This window comes from Limanda limanda, chromosome 1 (genome assembly GCF_963576545.1).
Source record: "Limanda limanda chromosome 1, fLimLim1.1, whole genome shotgun sequence".
Lineage (NCBI taxonomy): Eukaryota > Metazoa > Chordata > Actinopteri > Pleuronectiformes > Pleuronectidae > Limanda > Limanda limanda.
The window spans coordinates 31,424,836-31,446,894 of NC_083636.1; the positions used below are offsets into that span (position 1 = coordinate 31,424,836).

The window sequence follows — 22,059 nt, forward strand, 5'->3', positions numbered from 1 at the left end:
CATTTAAGTTTATCATGTCACACACCTAACCTATGTCATTTTGAGATAAACCATAACATAGTACACCTTCTGAGGGAAGAACACATCGGCTGAATGAATCACATAAACCAGTAGAATTTCATTTTTTGGGTCAAATTCAGGAAACTAACCATCTGAAAAATCGATGTACCACATCTCATCCGTGCAAAAATTATACGAAAAGTCATCCAAGTCAAGTCGCTGTTCCGACTGTTCTGTACTTTTATTGGTTTGTTGTTTGTTGATTTGTGAACGAAAAAGACCCAATCACCAAGCTGTGTGAATGTCTGCGTCATCGTTTCCGAACATTTCCGTTTCTGCCCGTCCAGACTAAAACGCAGCCCTGGACTTTTCAAAATAAAACTGGGCCATCAACGTTTCAAAACTGCTCTGGAGTATTGCGGATGCCGGACGTAGCCTCAGCAGAGTTGATGTACGTAGTAATGTGAATTTAGCGTGATGGGCTGAGACGGGTTCGGACAGAAAAATGCAGCCTGCTGATGCAGACATTAGGCCACAGTATAAACTGAGGTTATATAAATAAGACATATACATGAAAGTTAACCATGTTACTTGATGGGTAAAGGTTGTTGCAGCGTTTCTACAAAGGTCAAGATGTGAGTCGAAAGAAAACCGTCGAAACACAGCAGATGACCTTCACCATAAGGTACAACTGTCCTCACCATCACAGTTACTTTCAGGACCGTGCTGGTTTCACCCTCACAGGCTCCACAACAATGTGCAGCTGAATTATAGTTCATGCAGGTTTGGGTTTGAAATGAGTAAAAGACAAGGGAAGGAATGGAAACGTTGATAAATATGACTACTTCCTGGAGTCTGGAGAAGAGTCTCTCACACAGACACACTCACAAGGGGAGGTAGAAAGGCACAGAGAGGGGAGGGGGCAGTGTGTGTGTAAGTGTGTGTGTGTGTGTGTGTGTGTGTCTGTGTGTGCAGTCACTTCAGTCCCTGTGACAGACCTTTTCCCCTGACTGACTGATTACTTCCAGACTGCCTCTTAAAAAAAAAAGCGACGCAGTCCCATCCATGCGCCGTTTGGGCTCGGTGCGCTGCGCTTCTGCTCGGCGCCAGTGGGGGATCCTGAGACAATGCGGGGATGAGCTATTCACACACACACACACACACACACACGCACACACGCACACACGCACACGCACACACATCTCCCCTATCATCATTATCAGCCATCCATCCCCCCTGCCCTGCAGCGACACTGGCTCACTGGCACATTAACATACTGCTGCCTGCACCTCCTCCCCCTAGAAAGGCTACTGTCTGTCTGTCTGGGGAGCAGCAAACACACACACATGCACTAACACACACAAACACACGCACACAAATGCACAAGCACACAGACGTATTAGGAAAATGTTTATTTACCCAGTGGTTGACTGAGGGAGGATATTTTTTCAACAGAATTTGGTGTCTTTTACATACTAAACGGTTCTAAGTTGAGTCTCACAATCCAACATCACTGCTAATAAACTGAACTTGTCAAAAAAAACCGGTTTTATAGCTGGCTATATTTGCCCTTAGATGCAAAATATCTAGGGTTTGGTCTTAAACGTTTTTATCTACTTAAGTTTAGTATCTTTGCTATGATAATTGAGAGTTGTGGACTATTTGCATTGTCTCCAACACATTTTTACCTGCGCACATTGTGTTTTGTGTTGTTTTCATTGTATCTATCTTGTTTTATATATGTATTTGGAAATTGATCCTCAGCTGATGGAAAGTTCTCTGGACAAATACAGGTGGAAACTGTTGTGTGGATAATTAAGAGAGTGCGTGTTTGTCTGTGCGTGCGTGTGTGTGTGTGTGCGTGTGCGTGCGTGTGTGCGTGTGTGTGTGTGTGTGTGTGTGTGTGTGTGTGTGTGTGTGTGTGTGTGTGTGTGTGTGTGTGTCCAGAGGGGGGCAGCAGCGCGCTCCCCTCTGCGTTTCGGACATGCAGGCGGTTTGTTCTTCTGTGTGTATTCCCTACAATTAGTCTAGCAGGTACAACTTCTCTAGCCGGGCTACTTCACATGTAGATATAAACCTTATACACAATCCAAAACTCCCATCGTGTACATGTGAAGTCAAGGACTAAACATTTGTGTGGTTTATAGTGGGGAAAAGGAGTGCAAGTGCATCCTGAGAGTCCGTACGCAGGGTAGAATTGTACATTGTTAAAACCATAGAACTGTAAAACAAGCTAAACTGAATGATTAACATGACAACATCAGAAAGGTTTCATTTGCTGCAGAAAACTCTGAGAAATATTTGTGAGTTTGGATTAAATTGACTACTACACAACATGTGCTCCATTAATTTGGCTGATTCACATTTTTTAAAAACATATAAATGAAAATGAAAATGAAAATGAAACAGGATCCAGGAGGGAAACGCTCTAAATTGTCATAACTTGCATATATGTAGATTTTTATCACCTTTTCTTTAATTATCCACTTATCAAAAGTAGTTAAATAAGAGCCAACTGGAAGAATAGATGCTTTAATAAGATATCATATATATATACTATATATATATGCTGTACTATTCTTATATACTGTCTAACAATACCATTACCATCATATCATCAGTACTTTTACCATCATCTTGCCACTGCACTTTATCTGCCTATTTTATTGTATTTTATCTTGTGCTTCTGTTTTTTTATTCTTTCTACCTCAATATTTTTAATTTTATTCTATTTTATTCTATTTTATTGTATTCAAATATACCGGCTGCTATGACAACTTAATATCCCTTCAGGGATGAATAAAGTACTCTATCTATCTATCTATCTATCTATCTATCTATCTATCTATCTATCTATCTATCTATCTATCTATCTATCTATCTATCTATCTATCTATCTATCTATCTATCTATCTATCTATCTATCTATCTATCTATCTATCTATCTATCTATCTATCTATATCACAGATTTAAAATAGTTTCATAAGCCTTATATTTGGTGTGTATTCAACATTTTTAACTTTAACACGACGAGTAACTTCAATGTGGGAGTTCGTCTCTTTGGGCCTAACTCACACTCCTGTGACTCTACTCTCGTACTTTTCCTATTTATTTTAATTCCTCTATTCCTTTATGTGTGCGTATGTCTGTGTGTGTGTGTGCGTGTGTGTGTGCTATGCGCGTGCCCGTGAGCGTGCGCCGTGGGCTCCACTTGATCTGTTGTTTGCGCAACACAATCACATTTCTTCTAAGCGACAGTGTGTCTAGACGCACACGTGACCGGGCGCGTCAATGCGCACTGGAGCCTGGAGACGGAGCAAGGGCACCCGAGCCGTCCGCCTCACTCCCCGCCAGCCAGCAGCCCGGTGCACACCCCCCCACCTCGGCTCCCAGCACGGAAACTTCGTGTGAGATTACACCAGTGTTGGATTATATTTTTTTATTTTTCTATTTCACACGGATTCGTCTGAGCGCCTGAATCTCGGGTGTTTTTTCCAGCCCGAGGGGTCTCTCTCTCTCGCGTTTTTCTCTCCTCCTCCTCCTCGATCGCACAGGGTCAGAAGGAGATCCAGTCCCCGGATCGGATTCGAGTCCCCCCGGCTCTCCGGCGGACCACAGACCCGCTTGCACACCCGCACCGTGACGGATCGAGCCCCGGTGGAGGAAGGGAAGAGGAAGCCCTTCTCTCTGCGCAGGCGGATCAAGGATTCTGTGGATTAATGTTCGTGAGGACGAGCCTCGCTTTCCGTGGGAGAGTCGTGCGTTCGTTTCCAAGCGGGGCCCACAGTCTGGTACAGTTCCCACCGCGATGTGTGTAGGACCCGGGTCGTGTTGTAACGGGGTCAGATCGCGGTGCTAAGGCTGCACATCACCCCGCAAACCCCGACGCGTCCGCGGCTCCATGCGTCCGCGTCCCCCCCGGTGCCACGGAGGTGCCTAGGCTGCGGATTCCGGTTTACAGCTCCGCTCTTAAACGCCCCCGGGGGTTATGGTTATTTATCCCCCAGAGGAGACGCTGACTGTCCCGTGAACTGCTGCTTGTCTCTCTCCCCCCCACCCCAACCCCCCCACCACCACCACCTCGGTGATCTGGTCTGCAGGAGGCAGAGACTGGCGCATGCTACGGATCTCCTCCGCTCATCCAGCTCATCCCGGTTCCTCCGCCGTCTCCTCTCAGGCTGCTTGTCACCGCCTGGACTCGGATCCCGGAATCTTCATGATTTGCGGACACCATGCTCGTTTTTTAGCCGGGGAACCCTCTTTTCGTCCCGCATGTTCAGGACCAAACGATCGGGGCTCGTCCGGCGACTCTGGAGGAGCCGCGCGCCCGTGGAGGGCGACGGGGAGGCGGATCGAGGGACCACGCATGGCTCCGGGGGCTGCTGCATGGGCAAAGCGACAAAGGTGGCCAAGTCCGGCGCCGGGTCCGAGGCCGAACTCAAGGCGTTGACCCACTCCGTACTGAAGAAGCTTAAAGAGAAACAATTAGAGGTGCTCTTGCAGGCGGTGGAGTCCAAGGGGGGCGCACGGAGCCCCTGCTTGCTCCTGCCCGGCAGAGTGGACGCCAAAGTGGGTCAACAGTCTTACTCTCTCCCCATGCTGCTCTACAAAGTGTTCCGGTGGCCGGACCTCAGGCATTCCTCGGAGCTCAAGAGGCTGTCTTGCTGTGAATCCTACGGGAAAATCAACCCGGAGCTCGTCTGCTGCAACCCGCACCACATGAGCAGGCTTTGTGAACTCGGTGAGCCGGATTATTCTTTTTCCCCCATCCCCATCCCTCCATCCATCCATCCATCTGCACATCCTCACAACAATATTCATTCCTGCTGGTGCTGTGGGGCCTGGTTCAGAATCCAAACCCAGTGTGTGAATCCAAACCCAGTGTGTGAAATAGAATTGCCAGGCTTTTAAAGCACCAATTAGCCTAATTCAAATGACATCACCTCCTTTGGCACACTTGTCTTGAGTTTCCATCAGGTCAAACTGGGCCCAGGTGGGACCCGGGCCAAGTGGTCCTCCTCCTCCATGTTGTCATTGCATTTCAATTTGACATCTCCCCCTCCCAGCAATCAACTCTCGCGTTTGTGTGTTTGTGTTTTCAAACTATTAAATGTGTTGAATCCCCAGTAAAGATCCATTTGTTAGGCTGCCCCCCCCCCAACATGTTTTTCTTATACGAGCCGTCTTATTCCAAACTCAAAACAGGGATATTTCCAACTTCATCAAACAAACAGCCCTGTCTGGCATTTCAGCATTTCACAATTGGCATTTCCAAAGTGCAAAAGCGACTCAGCCAGGGCTTTACAGTCTTTCCACGCTGAAGTTTCCAGCCCCTGTGTGTGTGTGTGTGTGTGTGTGTGTGTGTGTGTGCGTGTGCTTGCTTGGCGTCCCGGGCCAAAAGAGGCCCGTATCTCAGTTTGTCCTAGACGCTGATAGTGGCCCTCCTGGCGCCAGGCGGCCCCCTGTTTATCAGCCTGCCAATGAAAGGCAATAGCCGCCCGGCCCCGGCCCTCTCTGCTTTCCTCTGCAGGCTGAGGCTGACACACTCAAACCCTCCCTTTTCCCCCTGAAGAATGAAACTACTCTTATCATAAAGTTGAGATCTCTCCCTTCTCTTCCTATGCTCATGCGTCTTCTTCTTTTTTCCTCCCTCCACATGCAGAGTCTCCTCCTCCTCCATATTCTCGCTATCCCATGGACTATCTTAAACCACCAGGTGAGCCCAGTCTATACACAAACACAAACATGTAGGTTTCTACACAACATGCACACTGAACAGGCTTCTTCTTGTGTTCATAACTGATTATAGGTTGTGTGACAGTACATATAGTCTTACACACTTCCCCCTGCAGTGCATTTATGAGCGTGTGTGTGTGTGTGCGTGCATGTGTGTGTGTGTTTGTAGGAAATGGCTCCATGTTATGTTGTGATTTATGATAGCAGAGTGGCACGCCTGGCTGGCTGGCTGGCCGGGCAGTTCTTGTGTGGCTGTCTGCCAGGGCAAAGCAGCACAAAGTTGAGATACCAGCCACAGACTGACTGAGGACGTCACCAGGGGCATATTGTGTGTGTGTGCGTTTGTGTGTCTGTATTGTATGGGTGCTTGTTTGTGTGGGTCCATTTTTCTATTGTGAATCGCAGTGAGTGAGAGAGAGAGAGAGAGAAACAGGCAGACAGCGTTGTGTCTGGAGCCAGACAGCCATTATCAACTGGATTGATTGAATTATTAAGGCTGAGGGCTTGTGTCTGTGTGTGTGTGTGGGTGTGTGTGTCGCAGTCCCACATCTCATGTTAGTTTTTGGGTTTTGGGGGAGAGCATTTCCATATGATCTTACAACAGTTTCCCCCACCACTTTACAAGCTTTACTCTTGTTTAACTGTTATCTGCCTGCACCTGTGCCGGATTCCACACGCTGCTATTCCCCGGTGCCGGAAAAGTGGCATCAAGTTATGTCATCACCTATTAAAGTATGTTAATTTCAGGATATAACCAGAACAATGTCATAATGGTGGGAGGGTGAAGGAGGTGAGTTTCTCTACATGTCACAGAAACAGTGACAAAGTATGGGACTTGCTGAGGCCACAGTTGGTAATTTTCTGATTCTCTCCCTCGCTCATTTGCTCATTTATACCCCCAGTGTGTGGCTGTGGTGTCAGTGCAGGAAGAGCTCCGGGTCGAACAATGACCAGTCGGCCGTGCAGCCGTCCAGTTAGTCAGGAGAAGGAGAAAGTGGCTTTCAGTGAGTGGAAACAATAGGAAGTCATAGCAGCTGCAGCTGTGTGTTCTTCAAAAGCTCCCCTTCGCTCCGTCTTTGTCGTATTAACCCACCGGGCTTCCGTCGTATTGTTTTGACTTGAAAAGCATTTCCAAGATGGAGCAGAAATTGGTCCAAAGATATTGAGAGAGAAATCCTATTTTTAATTATTAAGTACCCAAACCGTCTCGCTGGTGTGACGTGAGTCTCGGGGCAGGAGTTCATTTAGGAGTCTTTCCTGCGATGAAAGGAAACAAGAAGGTAAATAGGAAATGCAAGCTGGATGCAGAGAGGGGAAATGATTATATAACTCATGTTACCAACCCGTTTCCCCGTACAGAGCAAAGTGGAAAGAAAGAAAGAAAAAAAATTGGTGTGACTGTGTGGGAACTGCCAACAAGAACAGAACAAGACGGGGAAAATATCACCAGGCAGTTTTGGACTCTTAGAAATATAAGTGCGAAGTGGAACCATAAAGGGTTCTTTGGCCTGTCTTCAGGTGAACCCTTTTTGGACCCCGGTAGAACTTACTATAAAACACACTTATTTACTGTTGACTATGACAAAACACAAGTGGGATTAAATTAATAAAGATTCCAGATGCATACAAATTTAAAACTTCTGAAATATGTGTAAACCTTACATTTTCAAGATTGAGAATCTAACAACTCCTATAATTCTTTGACCCAGAAGTGAAACCAAAGCCTTTCAGAAAGTTAGCTTTTGGAACCCTTGTTTCTAAGAGTGTCTCAAGTAGATGTTTTTATAATACTTTCTATGAATATGGACATCTCTTAAAGAAACCTATTTGCATACTTTAAGTGTGCAGCTCACCTGTCTTGTTATTTCCTTGTTTGGTTGTGTTCAGCGAGTGCAGCTGCAGTTCTGATTAATCAAAGGAGACAGTGTCTGCCTGTCTGTGTTGGTGAAGCCGGGTGAAAGACAACATATATTAATAGGACAATGGAGCAGGCTGGAGGGTACATGCACACACACACACACACACGGCTGTACACACATGCACGGAGGACAGACAAGCTTATCATGTAGAAAGACGGGTTTTTCCCCAGCGCCTCGGTGAGCTGTCACTCATCGGCTCCTTCCCATCACTGCAGGCTACCACCATTTTCTGCACTATTCTTTGCATTTGCTCGATACGCGGCCGTGTTGAAACATCGTGACATTCGGAAACTCTCAACAGTCAATTTTTAGAAAGCAATTCGATGTAGAACAAACAAAAAGAGCAAAGAGGAATGTGTTTTTTTTTTTTTTTTTTTTACGATGATGGTTTTATGCTTCCAGTGAGCAGGAAGTGGGGGTTATATGTGTCAGGGCGGCTGTCTGCTCCAGCAGCAGCGGCGGTCAATATGAAAGCAGCCCCAGACGTAAAATGCTACCTTGTCTCGGCTCTGGGGAATATAAATCACACACTGTTTAGCTCTTTCTCTCCGGTAGCCCACCCCCCCCACTCTTTAGGCCCTGTGGTCAGCTGTGAACTGTTGCCCGGGGAGACCAGGGCAATGCAGCTGGAAGCCCATGAAAGCCCGGCAGTGCCCGTGCAACTATTGCGACCGCAGCAGCATGGGCAGCATTTTTTTTAAAATTAAGATTAAGATACAATTTATTATTCCACACAAATGCACAGACATGCACAGGCACACTCATGCAAGGGGAAATTTAACCTCTGCTTTTAACCCATCTGGTGCAGGACACACAGAGCAGTGGGCAGCCATGTACGGCGCCCGGGGAGCAGACGTTAGGGGAGTAAGGTGCCTTGCTCAGGGGCACTAGACAGGGTAGGGAGAATCTTCTTGGATTTTTGGACAGATCAATCCAGGTTTGTCTTTTTGTTGTTTCTCCGTGGAGTCGAACCAGAGACCTTTTCTGCCCATAGTCCAAGTGTCTGCCACTAGTCCACCGCCTCTCCCAAAGGCGGCGAGGAATACTTCTGAGATACTTCCCAGCTCCTGCGGCTCCGCTCGGCTGCACAGGAGGCCGGCAAGACAATCTGTTAGACAGAGAGTGGAAGTATTCAACAGAAACGCCGTCCTCCTCCTCGCCATATGTGGATGAGATGCTCACCGAGCCCCCCCACACGCTGTATGGCGAGAACCCGGTTTTCTTCACTCTGCATTTTGTTGTTTTAGCCTCTGTGGGATCGAGCTGAATGCAGCAGGCCGCGTACACGGGCCTTACAGAAAATACACCCATCAGGGAAGAACTGCACTTTTAGAGTCACAATCCAGTAAGAGCCGAGGTGACCACTGCTGCACACCGGGGTCGGACGGATGGAAGGTGCAGAGCAGCGTTGACGTGCAGCGAAAGGAATGTATCATTAGTGGATTCCAAGCTACCAGCAGCAGCAGCAGCTCTGCGGCAGAGCTAGCCCCTCTCCCAGCGGCGTGTGTGTGTGTGTGTGTGTGTGTGTGTGTGTGTGTGTGTGTGTGTGTGTGTGTGTGTGTGTGTGTGTGTGCGTGTGTGCGTGCGTGCGTGCGTGCGTGCGTGCGTGCGTGCGTGCGTGCGTGCGTGCGTGCGTGCGTGCGTGCGTGTACTGCTCTGTCTGACACACACAGCAATTTTGTTAAAGCCCCATTCAGGTGTCATGTCGAAACTAGTCGACGTAACAAGCCTTGATGGGAGTTCAGCATTCAGATGCTAAGAGGAGGGCGAGAGGAGAATGTCGAGCTTTCATTCTCGTCTGCTCGCTGTTGTGCCGGTCGGCTGTCGAGGCCTTTCTGAGGCTCTGCTTGCCTCATTCATTTATTTTTTGTATTTTCCTGGAATGTATTGTGTCCTGGCAGCGACACGCACATATACAAGTTATTTTGAGGCACATAGATTTCTGATTCTCTTAAATGCATAAAATTCACAAAATGAGAATGTTATCAGACATTTATCGGAGGGTTTTGGACGACGTTCACAGAACAGCAAGTGTTTCACTCCAGTCTTCTAGTGTTTGATCTGTATTTGGTTATTGAGCTGGGATGAGAGTCTGGGGGCCAAACTCTAGCCTCAATCATTAGCAGAGAGAAGGCAGCCCCCTTTCCAGACCCGGCAGCTCGTCTGTGCAGAGATACAGGGCTCACGTTTCTCCTGAAGCAGTGGATTATGGGGGATTATCAGGGGTGTAAGAAACTCTGCTGTGAGGAGTCTTCTGCATGTGTGTGAGAGTGTGAGCTTCGTCGTCAGCGTCTTCATTAGGCATTGATTTCACCAGAGTGATTGACGGCCTCGCAGCTGCTGCTCCTCAGACACACACACACACACACACACACACACACACACACACACACACACACACACACACACACACACACACACCGAGCACTAATTCAAAGTCTGTCTCTCTCTCCATTAGATTCTCCAGACTCTGGACCCTCATCTAGTGAAACTGGGGGAACAACATACTCGGCCCCTGTGGGGCTTTCAGGTAAACATCCCTTCAAAGAAATTGTTTTCTTCGTCATATTCTTCTCCTCTTCTGCTCTGTTTTTTCCTTTTCCTTTGCATTCCTCCCATCTCCCCTCCATTACTTGTGACGTCGAGGCAGTGATTGTGGGGGCCCCTGCTTCCCCTCTGTAATAAAAAAAAAAAAGAAGCAGTGGAGGAGGAGGGTGGTGAATTTCTCCCACATCCACATAAATTCCTCCCTCCTGGCTCTTTGAACAACGCTCCTCTCTTCTCCTCTTCCTCTCTCATTCCCTCTCATCCCTTCCCTGTGTTGCGTTGTAATGGAAGACAAACACGCTCAGCCATTGTTTGAAGAAGAATATGCTCCGTGCGTGTGTGTAGTATTGTGTGCGTGTTTGTCTGGGTGTGTTTGTGTGTGTATACACTGGGGGGGATGACCTTGTAGACTCTTCTCCGAGCTCCCTGTGTGGATAAAAGGAGAGACACGCGGGCACCTTTCCTCTCTTCCATCTGTCCTGCACGACGTGTTTCGGGCCTCCTTAGCTTCACTTCCCATAATCCCCCTTTGGCAGCGGTTGCCTTCCTTACCCAGCAGCACCCTGTCCATAGGCTGCAGAATGAGCGAGAGAAGGAGTTTGCTTTCCGCTGCCTGGAGATCGCTCTATTGCTGTTGCTCTGCTTTCCTTGGCCTCAGATGGTTCTCATTACCGGGCCTTTAAAGCCTGTTTTATGTCAGTTGGTGTTCACTGCCCATTCCCCCCCCCCCCTCCTTTGTTTGGTGGTAGGGGGATGGAGGGGTTAGACTGCCTGCCTGCATATATATGTGTGGTTGTGTGTGTGTGTGTGTGTGTGTGTGTTCTTAGATGGGAGAGGAGATAGGAGCCTTACTTAAAAGAACAGAGGGACCAAAAAATCCACCTCCTCCTCCTCCACACCCCCGATGGACACTAAAGTCCTCCCTGTGTGTATTAAGCAAAGACACATTTTAGACCCGGTTGAAAACTGTGAAACCCAAGAAGTGGTGTCTTAACAGGCACCCCCCACGCTCCCTCCCATACTCCGTCCCTCCCCCAGCAAGGCGTACATGCAACCCCTCCTCCTCCTCCTCCTCCTCCTCCTCCTCCTCCTCCTCCTCCTCCTCCTCCTCCTCCTCCTCCTCCTCCTCCTCCTCCTCCTCCTCCTCCTCCTCCTCGCCTGTTTTCCTTCCTGGCGAGGATGACATGGCAGCGTCGGGCCGGCGCGCCAGTGAATGGGCCCCCTCTGTACAAGCAGCCGAGGTAGAAGAAGGCCGCGATGGCCAAAGCGCTCTGCCCTCATGATGTCTCTGGCAGGGCTGAGGGAGAAAAAAAAAACAAACCCATTCCTCCTTCCCCCTCCCTCCCTCCCCTGCCTCTCTCCTCTCGCTCCCTCCCTCTGGGGCCCTGACAAAAGAAACATGGCTCTCGCGGAGGCCTGCTGCTGACCTTCTGATTCACTCGCTCTGCCCTTTTTATGTTCTTCACCAGACACGTTTGCAGGGAGGAAGAGAGAGGAGGGCGGCTGTGAGAGTAGCAAAAAGACTTCAGCAAGAAGTCAGCGTTGCAGGAGAACAATTAAGTGCTTGTCGTCTTTTAGCTGCTGTTGACTTGCTCTGGAGTGGCATGATTTTGAAAAAGTACCCCTCTGGAAAGCACAGCTACGTCAGAGCCGATGAGATGAGGTTAGAGGAAACATCCTTCCTTCTCTCCATCTCGGAGCGCCAAGGGCCTCCGGGCGGGAAGGAGTTAAAGCGAGCCGCGACAGCGACAAGCGCAAATGCAAACTGGGCTGCCTGCCAGGCTACCAGCTCCAAAGCTCCTCTCGCTGGCTCACGTCATCGGCTCGGAACAGAGTGGAGAGGAGAGGAGAGCAGGGGCTGGTGGCTGTCAGAGGCCTGGATCTGGGTGTCGGGGGTGCTGCTGATCTCATATTGGGAGCTGGAAGATGGGGCGGGTATGGTTAACCCAGGTTGGAGCAGTTTTGGTAACTCACATAGCTGCGTGTCCATTTAGTAAAGATTAAAAAGTCCTTTTTTCTAATTAGATGAAAGACCTGACAATGTGTCTTTGCTGTGGATGTGTGTGAAATCAACTCTTCTATGCTTGTGCTGCAATAACCGCTGTTTAGGTCCTGATGCAGAAACATTAGTTTGACAGATTTAGACGTGTTTTTAACTTTATTTGATATAAATGAATCCGAATGTTCTCAAATGTTAAATATTGTCTCAACACAGGCAGATGTGAAAGATCTTTCTGTCTAAAATTAGACACCAATGGAGTTTGGAATCATCTTGTCAAACAGCTCCAGCTTTCTGCTCTTCATAGTTTTGATACTTGGTAATTAGGACGCGTATATTTCAAAGAAGATCAATAGCTTTAGTTTGTATGTGTTGTGTGTGTGTGTGTGTGTGTGTGTGTGTGTGTGTGTGTGTGTGTGTGTGTGTGTGTGTGTGTGTGTGTGTGTGTGTGTGTGTGTGTGTGTGTGTGTGTGTGTGTGTGTGTGTGTGTGTGTGTGTGTGTGTGTGTGTGTGTGGGGGGGGTGTGTGTGTGTCAGTGGCATGCCTGCTGGTGCCGTCGGGGACTGACCCGGAGTGCCTGTGTGTAAGAGGATCCAGTCGGGCCCACTGACATGTACGCACACACTCGCATTCTCACACACACACACACACACACACACACACACACACGATACATCCACACAGACAGGCAGATAGAGTGACCTGGTGCGAGCCCTGGCGCACGGCCGACTGTCACACAGGCGCTTCCTCCCACTGCAGGTTAAATTTAGGCCCAGTTGTATTCTTACACCCCCGGCCAGTCACCTCGCTCGACAGACTGTCGTCCGGCCCTTCAGTCAGTCAATTAGTCATCCGGTGAATCGGCAGGAGGTCTAACCTTCATCAGGGGGCTCTGACAGAGATTAAATTTAGTCTTAGCACCTCAGGTCGTTAAATCATACTCGTTCTGCTGTCACACGGACGGCCCCGGGAGAAACGGCCCATTTTTTGATCCAGGCCCAGTGCGAGAAGGCCCGTTGTTTGTGTTGTTTTGAATTTGTTTATCGCAGTATGTAATAACCAAGACACTATCTGAGGATTCTTTTTGGGAAACTAACTAAGCAATAAACAGCTCAGAAACAGAGAAGCCTCAGTCTCTCGCACTCCCTCTCTGTCTCTCTATGTCTCTCTCTCTCTCTCTCTCTCTGCATTCCTGCCTTGTTTGGGTTAGTAGGGAAAGGAAAGGGCTGCGCAGGATATGACCTCATGTCTTTGAGGAAAAGGCGAGCGGACAGGGAGGCAGCCGAGGCCGCGTCTTGACGCAAAACAAACACTGGGGTGGACCGACCAGAAAGCAAGGAGGCAGGAGAAAGAGAGAAAGAAACTGAGCCTTCTCCTTCACTTACTTATTTATGTTGAGATTAAGATGTACATGTCAACTGTTACATCCAGGTGAAGTGACATTGTTGTGAGAAAACAAACCCTGTCTTTACCGTGAAACTGTTTCTGTTTCAAATCCCGATTTTCTTTTCGTCGCTTATTTTTCTTCCTCCATTGCTCGAACAGTTAGAGGAAGGAATGAAGTGGTAGAGAAGATGGCGGCTTTGGGTGGAGGGAGAGATGGCCGGCAGCTCTGCTCTGTTCTCTGTAATTTGGAGGCCGTGTGTTCGGCAGCGACTCGAGCAGAGCGGAGCCGGGCCGCTCCGCGCCGGGCCAGGATCTCTCATTACTTCCCACTTCCTCTCCTTGCGCGGCAGCCAAGCCGCCTCTTGGCAAGGGACTCAAGTTTGGTTTTGGCCGTCCTCTTGTTCCCCACCCTGTGTCATTATGCTGCGCAAATCGAAAAAACAGCAGAGCGGAGACGGCGGAAGATGGAGAGAGAGAGAGAGGGGAAGGGAAGAAGAGAGGCGAGGATAGGGCCGAGCGTGCACAAGCTTTTCAGAGGATTTTCTCTCGGATTTCGTGTTGTCTTTTCTCCTTAGCGTAGCATCGAGATAGCATTCATAGTTGAAGACATTTGCCTACCTTAGCACAGCCTGCTGACTGGAAGGTGGGCTATGCTGATTTGGCACCGAGCCCGAGCTGGAGGGAAGCCCAGAACAAGATGAACATTGTTTTGGTTTGCAGTCACTTTGTGGAAGTGGATTTTTTTGTTAAATATATATTACCCACAGTGTATGAAGAAACGAAGCGAGAGAATGTGTGTGAAGGAGAAAGAGGAAGCGACGAAGGACACCGTCCTCGTCCCCCTTCAGCAGAATGAAAATGGTATTAAGTGGAGACACATTTCTGCAGACGTGTGTGTGTGTGTGTGAGAGGTTTCTGGTGTGACACACATGGCGGCCGTCTCCACCCGCCTGCCTGCTCATTCATGTAGTCACTTTGTCTTTTGTTTACTCAGACTGGAGGGGTGTGCTTGTGTCTTTATCTCAGGGACAGACTCAGCCACATCTCGATCACAGACCACAGTGCTTGCATACCACACACACACACACGCACACGCACACGCACACGCACACGCACACTCACAGAAATACAGTGCAGAGGTACATAATTATTAGTAAGTGAGTAACAACACCGTAGAAGCTGCGACCGCACACAACTGGCTCTGTTGGTTTGGTTACGGCGCGTCTATTATTTTAGTTCCCACGGTGTTTCGGCGCCACAACAATGCAGCTGATTGTCGGGCTTGTCTGTCCATCGGCCCGTTGCAGTGGGTGATCTCCTGACGTGTGTTTGCAAAAGTGAGCTGATGACATCATTACGGCCCGCCTGGCACCCGGGCATCCAACTAGCCAGTGTTTATTTGTCCTGTCACCCTGGGAAAATGGGGCCTGCCCGGGGGTGGTGGAGCGAGTGTGTGTGTGTGTGAGGGTCACAACATGATGAAGTGTTTGAATAATAACTCCGGACGGACGTGTAACAGGGGCACAAAACGTCCACATCGTCCTATAATGTGGCTGCAAATGGAAGAGTCCCCCAAGTTTGTTATGAAAGCGTCAAAGAGTTTTATCTCAGAGGAAGAAAAACACAATTCCCAGAGCGACATCAAGACGTTTGGATCGAGTCATTACAGCAGAAAAAAAACTTCCACTCAGAGTAAATTATGCCATAGATGGAGGCATTAGGAAAACCTGCTCCATTTCTCCATCCTTATCTTCCTCTTCTCCCCCGGTCGGTGGTGGCCGGATGGTTCATGTTAGAGATGGCGTGTGTGCGAGTCGTTCTCTCTCTCTCTGTGTTTCTGCGAGGAGTCAGATCGGCAGATAGCAGAACGCTGCCACTCCCCTGTGCGGTTTTCCTGCCATCAGGGCGTATTTACGCTTCTTGAAATGGGCACTTCCTCTGTCACCTACTTAACCCACCGCCAGATAGTCTTCTTTAAAGTCGGATACATCAGTCTGTTTTTTAGTAATGCATAATGTTGCAATGGTGGAAACCTTTTTGTGTTCCTACATCGATCTGCGGCAGCGTTTTCAGACTCCTCCGTGTAGTTCGGGTGCCGGGAGTGTAGAAACACAGTAATGTGGATGTAGCCCCAGTGTGAGACTACACTTGCTGCTACAAGCACAAACCTGGCTCACATTTATGCGGCTGTGTTGTATTGATGTGAGACAAGGACTATTCCTCTGTTTTCACTGCACAAATTGGATTGGTAAAGTGTTCTCTTTCTGAAGGGGTCGCCTGACATTGGATTTCTCTCCGCACAGGAGAGCGCAGCGTAGGAGGACTCAACCTTCTAGAAGACCAAATCGTTTTTTTGTGAACGCAGACAGGAAATGCTGCGGCTTTCAGTGCAGACGGAAACACGCTCATGCTCACACGGTTGAGCATATACGGCGTGGCAGGGGGAACGAGAGGAATGCCTCCAGGGTGACCCTCGACCTTTGGAATAGACTTTCCCCCGGCTCGGGAGAGGGTGTTGACTTAGAAAATAAGGCGCTGTGAAGAAGTCCTTCCTAGCCCCTTGAGCTGTTTCCTTCATGTCTTCCTCATTCTTCTCCTCAGCCGCCTTGTGTGTGTCTGATGACGACAGTGTCATTACGGTCTGGGCTGAGTAAGGCGTGCACGCGCAAACACACACACACACACTCACACTCACACACACATAAATACACACACACAGAGCTCTCAGGGATCGATACGCGACGGTTCTCAGGAGCCTCCTCACTATTTACTGATGTTGATAGTGTTGTGTCCAGAACTGAAGGTTGAAAATCGTGTGTGTGTGTGTGTGTACGTGCATGCATGTGTCTGCATGAGGGTGTAGGCGTGTTACTGTGACTGTGTTGACTTCTAAGAATAGTAGCGACCTGGTGTGTGTGTGTGTGTGTGTGTGTGTGGGTGTGGGTGTGCAGAGTCAGACAGAGGTAATGATTAACCTTTCCAGACTGTGTTCCTGGCCCTGAGAGAAGCACCCAGTCTGTCATCGCCCACCCCCCCCCCCCCTCCCTTCCAGCCGTCCCGTCCTCCCCCTCCTCTCCCTCTCCCCCCTCCCCCCCCAGACCAAGTGCAATTGTCTCAGCTAGCGTGGCGTCCGCTCCTAAAGGCCGTAGGACCATTAAAATCCATGGGGGAGCCGGCAGTGTGTGTGTGTGTGTGTGTGTGTGTTTCTGTTTGCCAAATAGTCCCTGATTGTGGTATGGTTTCATTTACATTTATGTAGTGCTTTGAAGAGCAACCCCCCCTCCCCCTCCTCCCCAAAATACCATACGCTTATCTCTCATTAAATACCTAAAAAGATATGGCTGCAGGGTGCTGTTTGTGTTTGCACAGTTTTGATAAAGGCTAATAGCTCTCATTAGGAGGCTTCAATTACAATGAAATGCTTTTTTTTTTTTTACAAGACCTGGTATCATTATGATCAAGGTCACATGAAGCTCTCCAACACCAGTGTCTTTCTGCAATCATGGAAGTGGAGAGGGGGGGGGGGGTTGGGTGTGGACCCCATGGGACAAACCAGACTGGGGAAGCAGACAACTGACACAGGCAGGACAGAGCAGGAAAAGGGGGCCGGCCTTGTGACAGATGGCCCCGGGGCCGCCGGCGAGCCAGCTTATCTTCAGCGAGGAGGAGAGAAGCCTGAGACGCACACTGGGCTGAAAGGCTGCAGAGCAGACGAGCAGGTGGGGGGGCGGCAGACAGATAGACGGACTAATGCTCCGGTAGGCAGACACCCAGACACATGCACAGACAGGGGGGGCAGGCGAAGAGACTCTGACGACAGCGTCTGACGCAGGCGCTCACCTCCAGGAGAAGCACCTGAAATAGTGTCAGAGTGAAACCCGAGGCGCTCGGAGCAGCAGACACACAACACGTCGACACGCGCACACACAAACGCCATGTGTTAATATTTAAAATGCAGTTAAATGAGCCGAGCACTTGGAGTAAGGTGTGTTGGTACGGGGTCACTCACATTGTAGTGTGTGTGTGTTCAGCAGCATTACTCATGAGGTGTAAGCTCATCTGCTGTCAGGACAAGCTGTGAACATGCTCTTCACAAGGCTGCGCCCCACAGATGGAGGAGTCTGCCGGTGTCTCTCTCTCTCTCTCTCTCTCTCTCCCCCCCCCACCCTCTCTCTGCTGACGTCCCAAAAAGAAAAATCTGGACCAAATTCTGAAGCTATATTTAATTTTGAATCGGAAATCTCTGATTAGTTTTCGGGTCAGTACTTCTTGTTCGACTGTGGAGAATGCGAAGAAAAAAGATCCCAGAAGAAGCTCCTGCACTCAATCCAAGTGATTATTTGCTTGGTATTACAATATACTCAAGTATTTTACATTACATTTCAGAGGGGAATATAGTGTGCTTTTTAATCTTTCTTCATCCGCTTACTTAGATAGCAGCATTGCACAAAAACGACTTGTCAGGTCGCTACGAAACTTTGTGGAAGGAAGTGGAATGAGTCAGGTAGAAACCCATTAACTACTGGTGTGGATTCAGATCCGGAGGCGGATGCATTAACGAGAACAATGCGAGACGGGACATTTTGCCACATCTTTGTGGATTTCCTACTAAAATAAATAGATGGATCTTGAAAACAGAAAATCAGGCTAGTTTATATGAGCTTGTGCAGCTTTATTATTATTATTATTATAGACTTTGGTATAATGTCCTCTGTGGCTGTAGAGGAAGTCTTAAGAAAATAGTGTCATCGTGATGTCATCAGATATTTACTTCCTGTAACACAGACGCTGTTTTACAAACTGGATTTTGCAGATTCAAGGCACCAGTGTTTTCACCAGGCACTGAAGACATCACAGCGTTACTTCCCTCTCTCTGTTCCCCCATCATATTTCCCTCTGTTGTTTTTCTGTCTCTCCTTCCAACTGTTTTGCTTTCATCCTTCCCCCTCTCTCTCTCCCTCTCCCTCTCCCTCTCTTCTCTCCTCTGTGGTTCTCACCGCCAGTCGGGAGTTTCTGAGAGGAGAGGCGACGAGGGAGGGGAAGCCGGGCAGTTAGTGTAGTCCTGAATAGCAGGGTGTTTTCAGGCTGCAATGACAGGCTCAGACAAGCAGCCGCTCTAATGACCTCTGACGCCAGGGCCTCTCTCTCTCAGCAATAACAAACACACACACACACACACACACACACACACACACACACACACACTTAGACAAGCACACACACACACACACACAGGGCCCCACAGGTGAGCTCTGCCAGCAGGCCCTGTGTCAGCTGTTAAGAAAGTCCAGCGTGTCCTTCGTCTCGGTTGCTTCCTGTACGGACACGCAGAGCAGACGGGTCAGAGACTCTGTTTGACATCATGGTCCTGAGACGTGGGAGAGACTTCTCTGTCTCTTATCTCCAAGATAAATGCTTTTCTTCCTTCCATTTAGTCTAAGGTAGATAACCGGGTACTTAGTTTCCCCCCCCCAGCGCCCCGTAGGGACGGATTTACGATAAACTCCCCGAGGCTTGGCTCCGACCAACTTCAAAAGAACACAGCCCCTCTTGTTTTACGGAAGGCATGCTTTCAGTTTTTCACCCCCCCCCCTCTCCCTCTATCCCCCTCTGTTTCTGTGTCTCTACTCCCAGCGTTGTCTTGTTCTTCCCTTTTTTTTTTCTCTCCCTCCCTTGCGTCTAATGAAGGGGCTAATGACAGGCCGCGGCTGGTCCGCCCGGGCCGACAGAGATCCTGCCGCATTAATGTTGCAGTTTGTCTCAGACGGGACCTTCCAAATTGCCGGTTGCGTTCACAGCCACCGCAGGATGAAACGAGGGAGTAAGGGGGGGGGGGGGGGGGGGGGCGGGCGTGCGGTGGTAGGCGCTGGGGTCGGATGGGAAGGATCGGGGCCGACTGGAACTGCTCTGAGGGAGGCTCTGTTCAGTTTCTCCCCCCCTCCTCTCTTTGAGCTTTCTTAACCCTTGAATGTGTCTTTCATCCAGGGCTGCATTTGAGTGTGTATGTGAGAGAGAGGGAGAGAGGGAGAGAGAGAGAAAGAGAGAGAGAGACAGGATGTACAAATTGATTGCCGGGCAGTTGATAGAAGCAGTAGGTGATGAGGTGAGGTGGGGAGAGGAAGCAAAGTTGCAAAAGTAACAGTCAAAATATGTGAAAAAAGCATTCCTTCTCTCCCCTCACCCCGCCCCCTCTTTTTCTTTTCCTTCTCTCTCTCTCTCTCCCTCTCTCTCTCTCTCTCTCTCTCTCCGTCTCCCTCTATTTCCCTCGCGCCTGACTGGCTCCCACTTCTCTAGCTGGGAGCCAGATTTCTGCGGAATAGAGATATGAAGAGGGAAGAGGGACGGCCCAGGAGGCACACGAGAAGGGAGACAGGGGAGGGAGGGAGGGAGGAGGTGGCGGCGACGGTGGTGGTGGTGGTGGTGGTGGTGGGGGGGGGGGTGGGGGTTGGAAACTGGAGCACGGCCAATGCTACACTTCTTTTACGCTCAGGGGGAAACTTTAGACTGGAGAGGCCTGGCTTGTCAACAATTCAGACACCAGGGCTGGAGAGTTAACGGCCTGCCTCTCTCGGGCGGCAAAACGCCATGTGCTTTCGCCGTAGATGGAGGGGGGGGTGGGGGGGGTTGGGGGAATGGTTTACGCGCTCGTGTGAGAGCTCCCTTCTTCGTCTCTTTCGCCGTTGCTCAGTTACCGCGGCCTTCGTCTTTCTCTCCGCAAATCCAGGACAGAACGTTTCTGATTTCCTCCAGCAGGGTGAAGCACGTTGCCGTAGGGAGGCGATCGGGCCGAGGCCGGCTGACGTCAGCACATCGTTGGCCACGCCGCTACAAAAATCCAGCCAGACACACGATAAGCGTTTAATGCCTGGACAAATATTGTACTGCGTGTGGACACTTGCCTGCCAATGTCTCCGAGTTGCTTCTGCTGTCTGAAGTCCAGGAATTCCGACATGGTTTTTCCTGTATGGCAGAAATTGAGGATGACAGTTGCACTTTGGCTCTCGAACGAAAGCACATTCTCCATTTCCCAAAACGGGGATAAGGAAGAGGTTGTGCAGAAACACAAATGTTAACAAGGATATTTCTCATCATCCCTCATCCCAGCCTCATGCACTCATCTTTTCCCCCCTCTCTCTTCTTGTCTTTGCTTCTCGATGTGTGTTTTCATGTGTCAGTGCCATCATGTTGTTACTGCGCCCCCTTTTTCCACACGTCTAACCATCTCCTTCCTCTGTTTCCTCCCTCAGATTCCCTGGCAATGCAGGAGTCTGGCGAGCGGTCCCATTGGTGCGTGGTGGCGTACTGGGAGGAGAAGACCCGCGTCGGGCGCCTCTACTCGGTCCAGGAGCCCTCCCTGGACATCTTCTACGATCTACCTCAGGGGAACGGCTTCTGTCTGGGTCAGCTCTGCTCCGATAACAAGTCCCAGCTGGTGCAGATGGTGCGGGCCAAGATCGGCTACGGCATCCAGCTGACGCGTGAGGCGGACGGGGTGTGGGTCTACAACCGCAGCTGCTACCCCATCTTCATAAAGTCGGCCACACTGGACAACCCGGACTCGCGCACGCTGCTGGTGCACAAGGTGTTCCCCGGGTTCTCCATCAAAGCGTTTGACTATGACAAGGCCGGCAGCCTGCAGCGGCCCAACGACCACGAGTTCACGCAGCAGCCGCGCACAGGCTTCACCGTGCAGATCAGCTTTGTGAAGGGCTGGGGACAGTGCTACACCAGACAGTTCATCAGCAGCTGCCCGTGCTGGTTGGAAGTCATCTTCAACACCCGATAGCAGCAGCAGCCTTCCTCACCTCCTTCTGCCCCCTTCACAAACAGACTACACCTTCTTTCCCTTTTTTTTTGTTTTTTTTTTGTTCCAGGGGTTCAAAGAGAGGAAAAAAGGTTTTAAAAGAAGACGAAAGTATACGATTCTGACGGACTTTGTTTAATACACACGACAAAGATTTAATTAAATGAAAAATAAGAAGCGAAAAATGTATTTTATGTTATATATAAATATATTATTAATTGTAAATATGAAGACGTTTTATATGCATCATTATTTATGTATTGTGCAATGTGTTGATGAAAAAGAAAATAAGATGCACTTTGCTTAATATAAATGCAAAACAAAGAAATGCCAAAATAAAAAAAAAATGTACAAATAACACGTTTACCTTTTGGGTTTGTGGTGGTTTCATTCAGGTTTTTTCAGGGGTTGGTTTGTTTTGTGCATCATCCAAATTGGATTATTCCAATGGACCTGCTTGAAAATTCTCTAAAACCCTTTTAACAAAGGTTTCATTATGACCCAAGTGAACATTGGCTCTACTTTGCGTCGCTGAAGGATGTCGCCAAAGCGTTTCCCCCGTGAGACGTGAGTCACAGTTTGACAGCGCCGTAGCTCATTGTCCCCTCTCTCACAGGCTCATTATGCCTTTTTTTTTCTTTTTAATTGGGCTGTTCAGGAGTTATTT

General features: G+C 49.2%; 1 protein-coding gene across 1 annotated transcript; it reads left to right on the forward strand.

Annotated features, from left to right (window-relative positions):
* The first annotated feature begins 4,064 nt into the window (after positions 1-4,064).
* smad7 (SMAD family member 7) lies at positions 4,065-21,717 on the forward strand. Its single transcript, XM_061076575.1, has 4 exons — positions 4,065-4,742; positions 5,664-5,717; positions 10,115-10,186; positions 20,836-21,717. The coding sequence occupies exons 1-4, from the start codon at positions 4,274-4,276 to the stop codon at positions 21,372-21,374; spliced, it is 1,134 nt and encodes a 377-aa protein (XP_060932558.1). The 5' UTR covers positions 4,065-4,273; the 3' UTR covers positions 21,375-21,717.
* The last annotated feature ends 342 nt before the right edge of the window (positions 21,718-22,059 follow it).

Bases quoted from the DNA above. Each gene is read 5' to 3' on its own strand.
- smad7 (XM_061076575.1), top strand. From the start codon at position 4,274: ATGTTCAGGACCAAACGATCGGGGCTCGTCCGGCGACTCTGGAGGAGC. The intron at 4,743-5,663 runs GTGAGCCGGATT...CTCCACATGCAG, and splicing joins GAGCAGGCTTTGTGAACTCG to AGTCTCCTCCTCCTCCATAT. The intron at 5,718-10,114 runs GTGAGCCCAGTC...TCTCTCCATTAG, and splicing joins GGACTATCTTAAACCACCAG to ATTCTCCAGACTCTGGACCC.